Raw genomic sequence first — 15,518 nt, 5'->3', positions numbered from 1 at the left:
TCTCTGACCTTAGAAAATAGTGAAAAGTAATTTCACTACAGTTCAGATTACATTCTTTAAAATGTGTTTATGTCCACAAAATTAAATCAGCAATTAATCTTTATGCTATCAACTCACTTATTAACAGTACAAAATGCAAACTTTATTATTTTAGGACTAGTAGAAACAGTCTTTTAAATTTTCCTAATCAGCTGTGTATTTCATTGGTTGGCCATTTTAATGATTACTAGGTCTGGATGTGTTGAGTCAGTCTCGTAGACACGTTAGGAGAGAAAACAGGCGTAGCTGAGCGGCACTGGGCATTAACCTACTAACGTCCTCATCTGTGTCCACCTCAGCTGCCCTCCCCGTTCTTGTCCCTGTGTCTTCCTATGTTCATGGAGGACCGATTTGTAAAAGGAAGCTGGAAGGTTAAATCAAGCATTTATAGTCAAATAGAAAATGAGCTGTCACCTTTAGAGAAATGATTCACCTATGGCAATGGTCACAGGGTTTGCCATAAAACTGTTCAGTCCACGTTGGCTAACTGGTTTTGTAACCATATGCAGTAACAGCTCATTTTTGAACTGTTGTATACTTTGATTATATTACAGGCAATGAAAAACATCCCTGAAGTTCTGTATTTGTAATGTCACAGTTTCTTTACAATGTATCTGTTTTCTATAGGGATAGGGCTCATGACAACCATCTCTTCATTGACGCCTGGTACCGCAGGTGTACTGAATGCTGGATCATACGCCACTATTTTCCTATATATGCATACCTGTAACAACGTTTACTTTATAAATTGGCCTCAGTACATGATGGATTTCCCTCCTCTTCTTTATTTCCACCCCATTCTGTTTATTTTCCCCCAGTGACAGTTTCTCTCTGTAGCCAAAGCTGAATTTGAATTTACTGTGTTACCTAGTCTGATTTCAAACTTCACTCTTCCTCCTTTTCCCTAGCGTGTTTTGGATCCTATGTGCACCACCACACCTGGCTCTTTTTTCGTATAGAGCCCCTACCACACACTGGCTGTAACTTACTGTTTGAGGTATTGACTACAAAACTAGCATTTGTTTTCCTTTACACTCCACAGAAACGCATGCATCTCACTGCAACTCATCAATTTAATCCTGTGATAGATTTTTTTCTTTATTAAATTGGAAACTTTGTCTTCTACTTAAAGTGTCTCTTTGATATTTCCAAATTATCAACATCATTACTCCTGCTTTTGGCGTCAGTAAAACAAGGTGACTGAACATGAGCACAGGCAATCTGATGTTCGGACATCATGTATCTACAGCATGGATGTGTTAGAGAAGGACTGACGGACAGTCCGGGTGGACGGACAGAGTGGTCTTTGGGTAGGTTGTAGAGTAAGATTTCATCGTGCACTTGATGTGACTTGCAATTTAAAAATGTAGAAGTTGTTTATATCTAGAATTTTCAGTTAAGTATTTTCAGACTCTTGCTAACTAAAACTTCAGAAAGAAAAACTGTAGGTTCTGGTAGACACTGCTGTACTATACTTTTTATTTTAGCATGAACAGAATTGTTCCCTCAAGTCCCCCCCTAATTTATGTAGTCCCAAAAGCAATGATGATCAATCATGAATATTAGATTTTAACAAGAATATTCTCACCAAACTCTCCATCTAGCTGTGGTCATGATCTGAAGTTTATTTTGTTCTCAGTGGTTTCCAGTTGTGTTTTAGGTTGTCGCCTTTGATAAAAATTAGGAAAACATAGACAATCAGAAAATTATTCTTAAAACTAATTTGCTATTTTTAAAGAATTCCATTAATTCTTTTCAACTTTTTTAATGTACAGATTTGAAAGTCTGGCAATACTTTGTAAATCATGCCTTTTGGCAAGAATGGGTTACCATTTGGCAAGACTACCAAGGGCTACTTCTAATTATACACCAGTTGTCAGGTTTTAAAACCTTATAATTAGTATTTAGATTTTCAGGTTTGCAGAGAGGCAAACCTTTACTTTCCTGCTTTCGAGACAGGAATATCTTGATGAAATGTCTTAGTGACAAGTACATGCAGATATTGTTCAGATTTTGTTACTAGGAGAAGAGAAGTTGTGTGTTGGGAGAGGAGTTACCAGGAGCAGGAAAAGGAGATTTTAAGCGTGTTGGGTTATTTTCCCTCGAAATACTATGTTCAGACCTTGCTTTTTGTTCACCCATTTAGGCAAACATCCTTTAGTTTTCCCTCTGTTTAGTTCTTCTTCTTTTCTCTTTTTTTAATTGAAAAAGTTTTTTTTTTCATACAATATGTTCTGGTCAATTTTTCTTCCCTTAACTTCTTCCAGATTTTTCTACCCATTTAGCTCCATACCCCCCCTTTCTCCTCCTCTTTAAAAAATAGACAGAAACAATAAAAAATATTAACAAATGGAAACTAAAATATAAAATATACTAACTATATATATATATAGCCCAATAGACCGAAAAGTGCTCAAACAAAGCACTATGAGGTAAAAAGCCTATGAAAATATCGTTTAGTTCATTTTCTGTTGGCCAACTATACCCAGTGAGGATCCATGGGAGAAAACTAATCTTTCCTTTGCAAGCGGGTATGGATTGCACCTTGGTTAAGGGTGGCTGTCATGTCTACTTCCCCCATCTACCTTGAACGTGTGCAGGACCTGTGTGTGCTGCTGTAGTCTCTGAGTTCATATGAGTATCAGTCCTGTTATCAGAAACTCTTCCTTAGAGTTGTCCATCTCTCTGACTCTTACAATCTTCCCACCTCCTCTTCTGCATCAATCCCTTAGCCCTGAGGGGAGAGGATGAAGACATCCCGTTTAGGACAGAGTCCTGCTAGGTCTCTCATTCTTTGAACATTGTCCAGTTGTGTGTCTCTGTATTAACTTCCTCTAGTGCAAGAGAAAGCTTCTTTGTTGGCTGAGTGAGGCTGATGTGTGGGCACATCAGAGTCGCCAGGAGTCCTTTCACTGCTGTGTCCCGCTAGCAGAACAATAGTAACTCCTTTTCACCTGAGCCTGTGGCCTGCCCAGTCTCAGGTTCTGCCACCCAAGCGGTGTCAGGCATGGGTTCCATTTAATGTAGCATAGGGTAGTTGGTTACTACTACATTGTTTGTACCACTGTTGCCTCAGCATGTCTGATAGGCAGGTCACTGTTGCAAGGTTTGTAGCTGGTTTCCTTCCTTCTCTTGTGGCAAGCAGAGTACCTTCCAGAACCATGAACACTAGTCAATAGGGGTGAAGGGTCTAGGCACCAGCTGTACTTCTGCATATTTGATGATATATTTGTCTTCAACAAAGGGTATTAATGCTTGTTTGTTTGGCCAGTGACTCCACTAGATGTAACCCATTCCTGGTACTGATGGTTTGACTTGGTGGTATAAGAGGTCTAGTTACAGCAGTCTCTCTCCCATGGTATAATAATCCCATTTAGATTCCTTTCATACATGAATATATTTTAGAAATCTACAGTAGCAGGTTTCCATATGACCTTCAGGTGACCTTCGTGTTAGTTGTCCTTCCACAGTTTCTCCCTCACTCTTCCCTCACTTAATCCTCTCTTCCTTATTTAGTTCTTAGCCACCTTGATGTTTGGTCTTTGCTGTTTGTTCCTCCCTGCACTGTGTGGTTATACAAATTTCCTTAAAGGTAAAAGGGGAAACACCCCCCCCCACACACCCACATATGGCTAGTAACCTAGAAAATGGAAAGACCTTTGCTCTAATTTTAGTGCTTTTTTTTTGGAGAAAAGTTTTTCTTTTTTAAAAGCAAAAGTTGAGCCTAACAAGATAGCTCAGTGGATAAAGGTGCCTTCTGCTAGCCCTGATGACTGAACTCAATCCCCAGGAGGTATCCACATGGTAGGAGTAGAGTGCTACCACATATGCCCCGTAGCGTACATGCCTGCACACATAGAACATGGACAAAATAATAAAAGTATTTATAAAATAATAAAATACAGAAGAAAAGAAAGAATAGCTCATATTAAGACTTATCGTTGGGCATGAGGTCCTGGGTTTCATAGCTAACACTGTTGAAACAGAAATAAGTCGAGAAAAAAAAAAAGCAGATAATAAAAGACCTGACCTGTGGACACCTCAAGAATAGTTTCCAGAACGGAGAAGGTGAAGACCTGCGCCTTTGTAGAGCTGCACTTGTTTCCACAGCAGTCATGGTTGCTCCCCTTCTTTATTGCTCCATGTTTCTCTCTATTTTTGTACCATGTGTCTTAAAAACAACTAAAATGAAATGCTAGGTTTTTGTTTTTTCAAGGCAGGGTTTATCTATGTAGCCCTGGCTGTCCTGGAACTCACTCTGTAGACCAGGCTGGCCTCACAGAGAACCGCCTGTCTCTGCCTCCCAAGTGCTGGGATTAAAGGCGTGCGCCACCACCGCCTGACTGGAATGCTAGCTTTTATTTAAAGGCCACTATATCCATTGAGGACCAAAAGGATAGAATATTTGCATTTTGTTTGTTTCCCATTTCCATATTTCTCACACACTTGCTGTTTATACAACAATACCTTTTAAGAACTCTGAAGTTAGGGCTGGGGGCATGTCTTCATGCATAAAGCGTTTGTATTCCAAGCTTGGGGACCTGAGTTTGGATCCCCAAGACCCCAGAAAAGCCAGGTGGACATGACAGCCCTCTGGAAATGCAGAGTTCACAGTGCATGTATTGTGGAGGTCAGCCAGGTGAGGTGTGCCCTCAGTTCAGTCTACAGGTATAATGTGATTGAAGAAGACAGTCTTGCGTGTACATGTACCACTGTACACATGTACCCACATACATGTAGACATGGGCACACACTGCACACAGGCACAGAGAATGTCTGAAGTAATACTAATATTTTACAAGCAGAAATGGGGGGTCTCTGAGGGGTTGAAGTAGGTATGATGGAGGAAGCCCTGTGTTTGCCCTCCTTGCACAAGGGTTTATGAGTACTGATGGTTGTCCCTTTGCCACAATGAGATATTTTTCTAAAACAAAATGTATTTTATAGAAGAATTTAATTATTAACCAAAAGGCAATTTGCTAATAAAACCCTACCTCTTGTTGTAACTGCAGAATGTGTATGTTAAAGCCAGTCTATTATTGAAAAGCTAGGTGAATCTTCTGTTTCTGTAGCTTTTAGGTGTCATTCAATTTGTTATTTCAACCAGGTTTGCTTTCAAATTATATTTTAAGATAAATATGACTACTGTGTTTTTTGTCTGATGACAACTAAGCTAACAGGTTGAATTTGGCAGAGCGTTTGATAATTGGAGCTGTGTTGCACGCACCTGTTACACTACTGTCTGCCTTTGGGTGGAATAGGCCTAGACACTAGACACACTTTGTACTCCAGATTTGTCTTCCTTCTGTTACTCTTGTGGCCATTATATTACCATTGAAAATGAAAATTATTGTAATGTATTATTTAGGATTAAGCTGTTACCTGCTACTGTTCTTATTCAGCTATGAATGCAGCTGATATTACACACATAATCTACATTACAAAATGAACCTTTGATACTTGCTTAGTTTTATATGTATTTATTACATTTTAGATTAGGATCAAACACTAGATTTCATTCCAAAAAAAAATGAAGGGTTTTGAACGAGAAATAAAATATTCGTGTGATTGGAAACTCCTGTGTGCGTGGAATTTTGGAAAGTAGACACCAAGATTAATTTCATTATTTTATTACTTAAAATTATTTTTTCTGTGTGTTTGCTTATGCATGTGTGCCTGAGCATACCATAGCACGTGTATGAAGATCAAAGAACTTCTGGAGAGACTTGGTTCTCTCCGCCATGGAGTTCCTGGGTTTGAACCCAAGTTGTCAGACCTGGTAGCTGGTACCTTTACCCGCTGAGTTATCTTATTGGTCTCTGATAATTGACTTCTTTAGTGTACACTTTGTTTTATAGAGGGAGGGCTATGGCTATCCTTAGTGTATAAAGAGAGTTATAGGAGGTTCTATGTTAAAACTAAATATTTTTTTACCATATTAATTTGCCATTTTTTTTTCCTTCTAGAAACCTGTGGATTTTTGTATCTAAGTTTACTGAGTTTGATGCAAGAAAATTGCATAAACTGTATAAGCATGCTATTAAAAAACGACAAGAATCTCAGGTAAGTGATATATAATACTTTATTCCTTAAATTATGTTATTGAGACCATATACCTTCTTTATTATCCAATAACAAATGGAGAATTCAGTTAACAAATGTAGAAGTAATGACTAAATTAAATAAGTAGCACTTGAGCACTGTACCTGGCATAAACAAGATCCACAGCATTAGCAATAGGCAAGGAAACAGGATATTAAATTGGTCTTGTGAGATAGTGATTATGAAAGGAGCATATTATTTTTACAAAAGAGAAGCTGTGTGACATCTTAAATCATCTTAACCAAACAGTGTGAAAACCTCAGTTTCTGTACAGAGAAGCATACCCTATCTGTGACGTTGTCACCGACAGTGTATAATGTGATTTAACTAGAAATTTTCAGACACACTGCATTGGAGGGTTGTTCAATAAAAGGATTGAACAATACTCATAAAAATTGTCAAGGTATAGAAGAAAAGATCGCTACAGAGACGTGATAGCTTCTGGAGCAGAGGATGCAGGAGAAATGAGAATCTGACGGGAAGACAGTTGAGCTGGCAGTACTGTGTCATGGTTGGCTCTTTCTGCTGTGCCACATGGACTAGCACCAGCAGGTGGGCGATGCCCGTCGTCTTCAGCATCTCTCTGAAATTATTTCAAAGTCAATTTTTAAAAACGTGAAGGGAATTGTTTTGTTTAAAGAAAATTATAAATTTTATATTTATATATTCTATGTACTTATAGAATGTGAAAACCTTACAACATCAGAATCTTCTTAAGGATATCCAACCTAAACCCACTGTTATACGCACTATCCTGTGAGAGTATTTTAGGCTACTTGAAAGTGCCTGATATGTGTGTGTTCTATTTTAGCAAAACAGTGACCAGAACAGCAACGTTACTCCTCATGTGGTTAGAAATCCAGGTAAACATTTAAGACTCCCCCCCCACCCCCGTGTGTGTTTTTGCACTTGCCTGTATGCTTGGTTTTATTTCATTTTTGTTTGTGTGAGCTTACTTCTTGTGTGTATGTGGTCTGTGAGTGTGAGCAGTGGGAGCACAGGCTACAGAGGGTTTGCATAGCCTTTCCTGCCAGTACCTTAGAGGGAGGTGCTATGAGCTTGGACCCACAATTTTCAGCCTGCAGCCCAGCAAGCATTTGTAATCCTCTTCTGTTTGCTTCCTTGGAACTTGGTCAGGCTTGCTATGTGGGTGCTAGGATATGAACTAAGGGCCTCATAATCTTGCAGATCTTGCAGACATTTTTAATTTGTAAGGTGTAGCTCCCCAGGCGCCCCCTTACTTTTGTTTATTAAGTCAAATTATTCTTTAAAGCTGTTATTATTGTTCAAAGTGCGTTTATAATTATTTAAATTATTTTAAATACTGTTTCAGTTGTTCCTTCTAAAAACAAGCCTTTAAGCCAATTTCTGGTAATTGTGGGCTATTTAAAAAAAGGAATGCTGGCCGGGCGGTGGTGGCGCACGCCTTTAATCCCAGCACTTGGGAGGCAGAGGCAGGCGGATCTCTGGAGTTCGAGACCAGCCTGGTCTACAAGAGCTAGTTCCAGGACAGGCTCCACAACCACAGAGAAACCCTGTCTTGAAAAACCAAAAAAAAAAAAAAAAAAAAAAAAAAGGAATGCTTATTCTGTGACTCCAAAATACAGTCTGAGACACATGTGCCTCGGTAGTTCTCAGTTGTGATTACATCACGTTCCCCCTCTTTCCTCCTTCGAATCTGCCCCCATGCTCTCCCACTCTGAAGATGATAACCTTTTTTTCCCTTGGTGTGTGTGTGCATGAGCTCATGTTCTGTATTAATGGAACCTGCTGATGTGTTTTTTCCTTGGCGTGTGTGTGTGTGTGTGTGAGTTCATGTTCTATATTAATAGAACCTGCTGATCTGTTTTGGTTTTGTTTGTATATGGGTTTAGGACTGACCATTTTGCACTGGACAACTAATAAGGGGGCTCATCACTGGGGAGAAGCTAAAAAATCTCCTGAGCTTCTTTGTCTAGGGGTGGGACCCCACAGAATTCTCTGTCCTTATTAATGTGTCCACTGATATTGCCATTGTTCTGGGCCTATTTTCTGCAGTCATTTTTAGGAGAGACTTGTGTTACCACAGACTTCATAGTATTCTGGCTTCTCTGTCTCCTCTTCTTCAATATTCCCTCAATCACAGGTGTAGGAGCTGTGATGCAGATGTGTCCATTGGGGCTGAGCTCCCCATAATCCATTGATTCCTTTATAGTGTCCAGTTGGGGTTTTCTGTGATGGTCTCATTTGCTGTAGAGAGGATTTGATGAGGGGTGGGAGCTGCCCTTACTGCAAAACCCTTTAAAAGCTTTGGTTCTATGTTTATAAACCATTTTAAAAATGCTTTAGCTACCTATATTTGAGAGTTGATTTTGTTTTGCCAGGAGTTAATATTTTAAGTATTTGTAAGACATTTTAAAATTTATTAATAAAGTTTCACTTATTTATTTAATAGACATGGAAAGGTTAAAAGAGACGAATCATGATGATAGCAGCAGGGACAGTTATTCTTCTGATAGACACTTATCTCAGTACCATGATCATCATAAAGACCGCCACCAGGGAGATTCTTATAAGAAGAGTGATTCCAGGAAAAGACCCTACTCTTCATTTAGCAATGGCAAAGACCATCGGGAATGGGACCACTACAAGCAAGACAGCAGGTAAACTGGAAAGCGACTTCGGAGCTTTTTCTTCTACCCATCATTCTCTTCTTAATTACATTTGGTACTTTCGGGATAGACCCATTTCATTTTCATGAGAGCACATCAAATCTTATTCGCTTATAAATTTAAAAATTGATAGTACTTTCATGTTAATATTTATAACTTTTTCTCTAAAATGGTTTTTGAAGTATTAAATTGGTATCAGAATATGCAATGAGATCTAAAAGTTTTGTAATTTTAAGTAGTGTAGTTTGTTATAGTTGCATTTGCAGAGTGTTGGCACAAGGACAGGCTTTCTATGGGGAGAATTCTGCATTGGATATTGAAATCCTCTGAGGCAAAATATAATTTAACTGCAAAATACACTTTATTCCTTTATTGTGTAAAAAGTCTTCTTAATAATTTGTGATCATTGCTAATATTTAAGTTCAGAAAACTGAAAGATAAACGTAAAGATGAGAAAAAAGTAAGAGGGGCCGAAGGTGCCACTCTGGAGCCCTTACTACTTAAGTACAGTAACTGCAGAAGGGCTCTCCATTAGAGACGTATGGCAAGAAGAAGCCATATCTGTGACTGCGTATGCCAGTAATGTCACAAACTTAGGACATTTTGTCATAAGAATCTTTGGTCAGTAAGAGCATTTTATCTGAAAAGGCAGCTATATGTTAGAGATTTCTTATTGGGGTCAATTTCTTGATATATGCATTATTACGTAACTAATTGCATGAGAAAATGTTTAAATGACATCATAGACTAAATGGAAAGTTTCAATATGAATTTCTTAGACTACATTCTTCTATTTTAAATTTTCCTCCTAGAGGTTTGTAAATGGCTTCAGTTTTGAGGGATTCTGCATAGTTGTGATTATTTCAGTGCCTCAGACATTGAGGTACATTGATAGAAATGATTTGTGAGTAAAGTTAAAACGCTGGCTCTATGGTCTTGTGAACCAGCATTTTCATGGTGATTTCTGATGAGTGATTTGTTTCTAAGTAGGGATTTCTAGTGATTGCTAAAGCTGCTTTAGAGGCGACTCTGTGGTGCAGAGGAAAAGTTATTCTGAGCTACTTTTATGAAGTTTGATTAAACACTGAACTTCTATACAATTAAAATACGTTTTAAGATACTTATAATTTTCTATACGGTTTTACTTGGGAACTTTAACTTACTAATTTGACTAAAAGGCTAAATTTCTCTTGCATTAGGTACTATAGTGACAGAGAGAAACACAGAAAATTGGATGACCACAGGAGTCGCGAGCACAGGTCAGGTGTGGAAGGAGGTGTGAAGGACAGGTGTCATTCTGACCATCGGTCTCACTCGGACCATCGACTGCACTCGGACCACCGGTCAAGTTCTGAATACACACATCATAAATCTTCCAGGGATTATCGGTTTCTCTCCGATTGGCAAATGGACCACCGAGCTGCCAGCACCGGCCCTCGGTCACCTTTAGATCAGAGGTCTCCTTATGGCTCCAGGTCTCCGTTTGAACATTCAACTGAACACAAAAGTACACCTGAGCACACCTGGAGTAGCCGGAAAACATAACAGAAGCTGATAACTTGTCTATGTGGACTTTGGTTTTAGCCATAGATGATAAACCAACACAGTAATTGCCTTACATGACTTGAAAGATGCAACAGCTCTTCTATCAGTAGCAGTATTGTTACTTCTTCCCAGGACGCAAGGTCTATTATCCCAACAGAAGAGAAAATATTTTTATATTTAAGGATTATGCTGCACTGTACTGCAGATATGGCAGTACTTTTTTTTTTTTTTTAAAGAAATGGAAAATGTTTACTATAACAGGGACCTCAACACTGCCCTCCCGTGTAGGCTGAATAAACTGTTTTTATGTCAGTGGTTTCCGACTGACTCCATTTAAATTATGTTTGTATATGAACTTTACTCTGACCTGTGATCATGTTTCAGGAAGGAATGAAAGAGAGTTCTTTTCTTAATAAAGAAAAAACACTCAAGGACTTTGTTCACTTTCCAAAGCTACTTGTTTACATTGTACACTGCGACCACCTTGCCGCTTCCATCACAAGCTTGAATATTTAAATCCTGTACTTATGTCTGTAATATATCCGGGAATTTCCTGTTTGTGATTATTATTATGCCTTTTTACAGAAGAAGATGGCTGTAAATTATTGTAAATGTATTAATGAGCTCTCCTTCCTCGCCCTTCTCAGGCTTGTTTTCCCAGACTGTTCCTTTCCCTACCAACTCAGGCCTTCTTTTTAAAAAAAAAAAAAATCAGTGTAATAACACTTTTTAATGATTTGTCTTGATGGAATCATTGTTTAGAATGTAAAAACGGGGAAAGGGCCACTTCTTCCTTTGAGTCCTCTTTTTATATCGGATTTTTATTAGATACGTGTTTACCCCTTCTTTTGGAAGTCAATATTATGTTTGTACTTTTACCAGAGAACTGTTGGGTAATACGCGAATCATAAACTTGATGCTCTGGGAACTTTTTCAGATGCATTTGGTTTAAAAGGGTAGGTGTATGAACACTTTCAGAATCCAAAATGGCCAAAAGTTACTGTAAATCCATGTCTTTTCCCTTCTCATGTATGGGCAATAATGTCAAATGTGCTATGCAGCCAGGTTAACATTTTAGATGAATTTGATTAACTTTTTAATATAAACTGTTACAGTGCACACTGATTGTACATAAAAACCTTATATATGACAAATTAAATTTAAGAAAAAGGATATGTGGGCTCCTGTAGTTTTGTGCTCCACTCTTGTTCCCTCAAGCATTTTATCTTTGTTTCTTTTGTTTTGTGTTAAGTAACAGCTTCCAGGGCAAGAAAGGTATCTTGGTAAACCACTGAAAGTTGATTGTAGTACTGCAACTGTGTGTTTGGAAGACTCCGAATCTTTCTATGAAAGTCTGCTTTCCATAGCTGTTACTCTTCTACGGTGCCTTACTTATTCACAATTTTTTTCTTATATTCAGTGGGAATTTTTAATGTATGCTTTGTAATCATAGATGATTACTTCTGGATGTGTCTCCAATGATTAGCTCTTGGGGAAATCTAAAAGTTGGTCTGTGGATTTATATTTTCCTTTTGTATAGCCAAGTCTAAAGTTTATACAAAACAACCTTTTTAAAAAGCAGTTATATCTTTGACATAAAGTTATCCTGAAGTCAAAGATAAGTTTTTATCTTTGATATGCGAGGTTGTGTGTTGGGGGAAAACTCAACTTTGAAACATCTAGTTATAATTAAAAACAAAAATGATGATAGAACTCAGTGCTGGCACACAGTTTTTAAAATTCTCACTTTCTCCACATTTAAGATAAATGATCATTTTATTCCTGAAGAACATTTCCCATAAGTCCTGATATTAACAGCAATAGCTCAGGGTTAGCACTACATGCCCCTGTGGCTAGGTCATTTGCTTAAAAGCCTGTTTGTTGTACAGATTTTGTAGAAAAATAATGCATTTTTGAAGAATGGGCTCTTAATTTCTTTTATTTTTATTTTTTCTTACCAGTTTGACACTTAATTGAGTTAACTAGCTGAGTTGACTGCAAATCTAAAACTGTATGTAACATTTATTGAATCTGTTAATTATTTGTAAAAAGTCATCAATTACATAGTAAAGGAGCAAGCCATAAAGTGCTAAGACGCAATGGATAGCGTCAGTATGTAGCTACACCAAGGGCATTATAGAAGTGCTTATTTTGTGTCTTTTACATGCTCACTGCTCTATTTTCATCCATTTGTTTAATTTTTTAAGTGAGAGATTATGCATAGCATTGTACCAATTAACCTTCCATTTTAATAATAAACAATAAAAGATTCTTATTAAAAGCAACGGCTTGTCTGCTTATAAAGAAAACCCTCTGTGTGTAGGGCATGAGTTAGTCTTTAGACTGGAGACTAGAGAGAGACCAGACCAGCTTCAGTAAGTCCAGAGCACGTTTGTGATGTGTAAAATGCAGCCTGTTAACCATGTGACAGTTTCAGTTACTATTTTTGCAACTTGAGTGAAAGGGTTGAGTGGACTTTGTGGTAAGATTATTCGAGACTATTTACCAGCTCTCTATGGTTTGGTTTCTGTTCTGTAACTGTTTTTCTGCACCTGCAAGCCACCATGCACCTGCAAGTCACAGGCCAGGCTTGACAAAACGGTCCCACTGAAATGGCATGGCGTTTTGTTTTTTTTTTCAGTTTTATTCAATTATTTTTGAGATTATAATCACATCATTTCTCCTTTCTCTCCAATGTACCCCTCTTTCACATTCATGGCCTCTTTTCCATTAATTGTTATGTGAATGTGTGTGTGTTCCTAACTATAATCTGTTCAGTCTGTATAATGTTACTTGTATGCATACGTTCAGGGCTGATGATTTGGTTGGTCCTGCACAGCCCAGCTGGTGTTCTTCCCTGGCACTGCTCAGCATTCCTTAGTTGCCTGTAATTCGTTATGGGTGGCTGAGGCCTCCACTTTGGCTATCTGTTGTCGGGCTCGTGTTTAGGCAGTTTTATCTGCACTAAAACAACTTTTTGGCTAGAAAATTACCTTTGGGTCATAAGTAACTTGTTACAGCAGCTTTAAAGGGTTGGGGGTTGGGGCTTGGAAAAACTAATTGTGTTGAAACTTGTTTTTAAGGTTTACCAGCTTCATCTAAATATGAAAGTATCTCTGTTAAAATTTTTAGAAGTTCGTTGCTTAGCAATTAATTTGGTTCATTACTTAGTAAATGAGTTTTAGATGTTTCTGAGTTGATATGTAAAACAATGGATATCTATATCAAACATTAAAATTCAATACAGCTGTTTTTCCCCCTGTGGCGTTGCATATAAGGTTTGTGGAACTGAGTTAAAGGACAGTGCAGCAGTGTGAATATTGGAGATAACTTCCAAATTAGAAGTTTTAGAATGTTCAGTTATAGGCGTCTGGAAGAGAACAATTTCCATTGAAATTCTCTCGGGTACTTTCCATGCTGGGTCATTTACCCATAAAGGCCACTGCCCATCTTGTGCTATGGCACAAAGGGACAGACAAACTGCCAAGTTAGATACTTTATGATCCACTCTAATGTGAGCCGTTTTACTTTTTGCCGACATAAAGTGAGGCAAAATAAAACTGGGAAGTGCAGGACTCTAAGACATGCACGTTTTTAGCAGATACACAACTTTCTGTGCTCATGGTCTGTATAAGGAAGTGAAGCGCACACAAACTGCCAAACTTTTAGTTTATCCACACAGAACAAAACCAAGTAGCTGTTAGATTTTCCTGAATTTATTGCAGAAATAGTACTAACAAGTTGACCTTGAAATGTTTTCACGGTTGTTGAGCACTGAATCTCACTTTCACTCCTTGTGAGGCAGCTTCCGAACGTGTTACTGTGTTGTTGAAGTCCCTGCTTTGCCCTGTTCATTGCGTTTATTTCCTTACGCCAAGGGCACACTTTTTACTGCTGTTGGCGTTGAGCACCCTAGTTTACAGATGTTAGTTCTGTGTCCTTTTTCAGAATTATTCCGATTCTTTGAATTTCATTGCTTCCACATCTATTTTATAACCAGCTTACTAATTTCTGTTAGGAGCTTGTTGAGATTTTAGTGGAGATCTCACCGGAGAATAGACACAGAATATTAAGACCTCCATTATTTGAGCCTGTCTTCCATGGGTGTGCTACACAAATGTTTGTATGTTGTTAGACATATAAAATTGTAATTTTTAGGATGTCATAAAATACTTGTTTTTGTGACTGTGACCTCTGACTTCTTTTTCTTCCTTTTTGGGACTGGGCAGTTAAGATGGGGCCGGGTCTTAATGTGTAGCCTTGGCTTGCTCGGAACTCATGTGTAGATGAGTCTCTTTCTGCCTCCTGAGTGCTGGGATTAAAGGCATGTGCCACTACTGTTCCTGCATGACCTTGCCACACTGTTTTCCTGTACTGTATGGACGATCTTACAACACTTGGCTTTTTTTTTTTCTTTTTCCCCTTCAGAGAAATGAGCTTTATGATGTCCTGCAATCTATCAGGGATGTTGAACCGTCTCAAACTGATACCCAAGTATACATTGTCTTTCCTGTGAACAGTTGCCTGCAGCACTTGTGTGCATGCACGTCCCTAGCTGCCTTACAAGCTCTTCCTGCCAGACTTTGAGTTTACAGTTCTTGTGTTCCAGCACCTCTAAAGGGTTTTGTCACCCTTTAGAGTTCATTGCTTGGTGATCTCTGCTGTCGTCGGTAAAAAATAATTATGATTCTCTAGTTTTCTTTCATTTTTCTTAGGACAAGAGGAGCATTCTAAGTTATCTGTGTTTTGAGAAGCAAAACATTAGTGAATTGTCCTTTTTTTGTTTTTGTTTTGGTCAGTTTTTTTCAGAAACTCTACATATAGTAAGATCATATAGTGTGCTGGGCGGTGGTAGTGCATGCCTTTAATCCCAGCACTCGGGAGGCAGAGGCAGGTGGATCTCTGTGAGTTCAAGACCAGCCTGGTCTACAAGAGCTAGTTCCAGGACAGGAACCGAAACCCTGTCTCGAAAAACCAAAAAAAAAAAAAAAAAAAAAAAATCATATAGTGCATTATAATGTATGCTTGGTGAGCTCTGACTGACAATGCTATCTCCTGCTGTAGAGATGATAGAGAATACTCCCACCTCTCTGAAAGTTTTCATTGTGCCCTGTTCTACTAATCCTCACATATGAGCTGTGGTGCTGGAAACCACACACTGATCTGCCTTAAGGTACAATA

General features: G+C 38.4%; 1 protein-coding gene across 1 annotated transcript in view; it reads left to right on the top strand.

Moving 5' to 3' along the window:
• The window catches only part of Chd1 (chromodomain helicase DNA binding protein 1), a 73,088-nt gene extending 60,510 nt beyond the window's left edge, over positions 1-12,578 (top strand). Inside the window, exons 33-36 of the mRNA XM_057759363.1 lie at positions 6,006-6,102; positions 6,953-7,004; positions 8,576-8,783; positions 9,992-12,578. Of these exons, the coding sequence (XP_057615346.1) occupies positions 6,006-6,102; positions 6,953-7,004; positions 8,576-8,783; positions 9,992-10,337 (703 nt within the window). The 3' untranslated portion in view covers positions 10,338-12,578. The remainder of the gene's footprint in view (positions 1-6,005; positions 6,103-6,952; positions 7,005-8,575; positions 8,784-9,991) is intronic.
• The last annotated feature ends 2,940 nt before the right edge of the window (positions 12,579-15,518 follow it).

Source organism: Chionomys nivalis, chromosome 2 (genome assembly GCF_950005125.1).
Source record: "Chionomys nivalis chromosome 2, mChiNiv1.1, whole genome shotgun sequence".
NCBI classification, from domain to species: Eukaryota; Metazoa; Chordata; class Mammalia; order Rodentia; family Cricetidae; genus Chionomys; species Chionomys nivalis.
The sequence above is the reverse complement of the archived record's forward strand: the minus strand, read 5'-3'. Positions and strand labels throughout refer to the sequence as shown.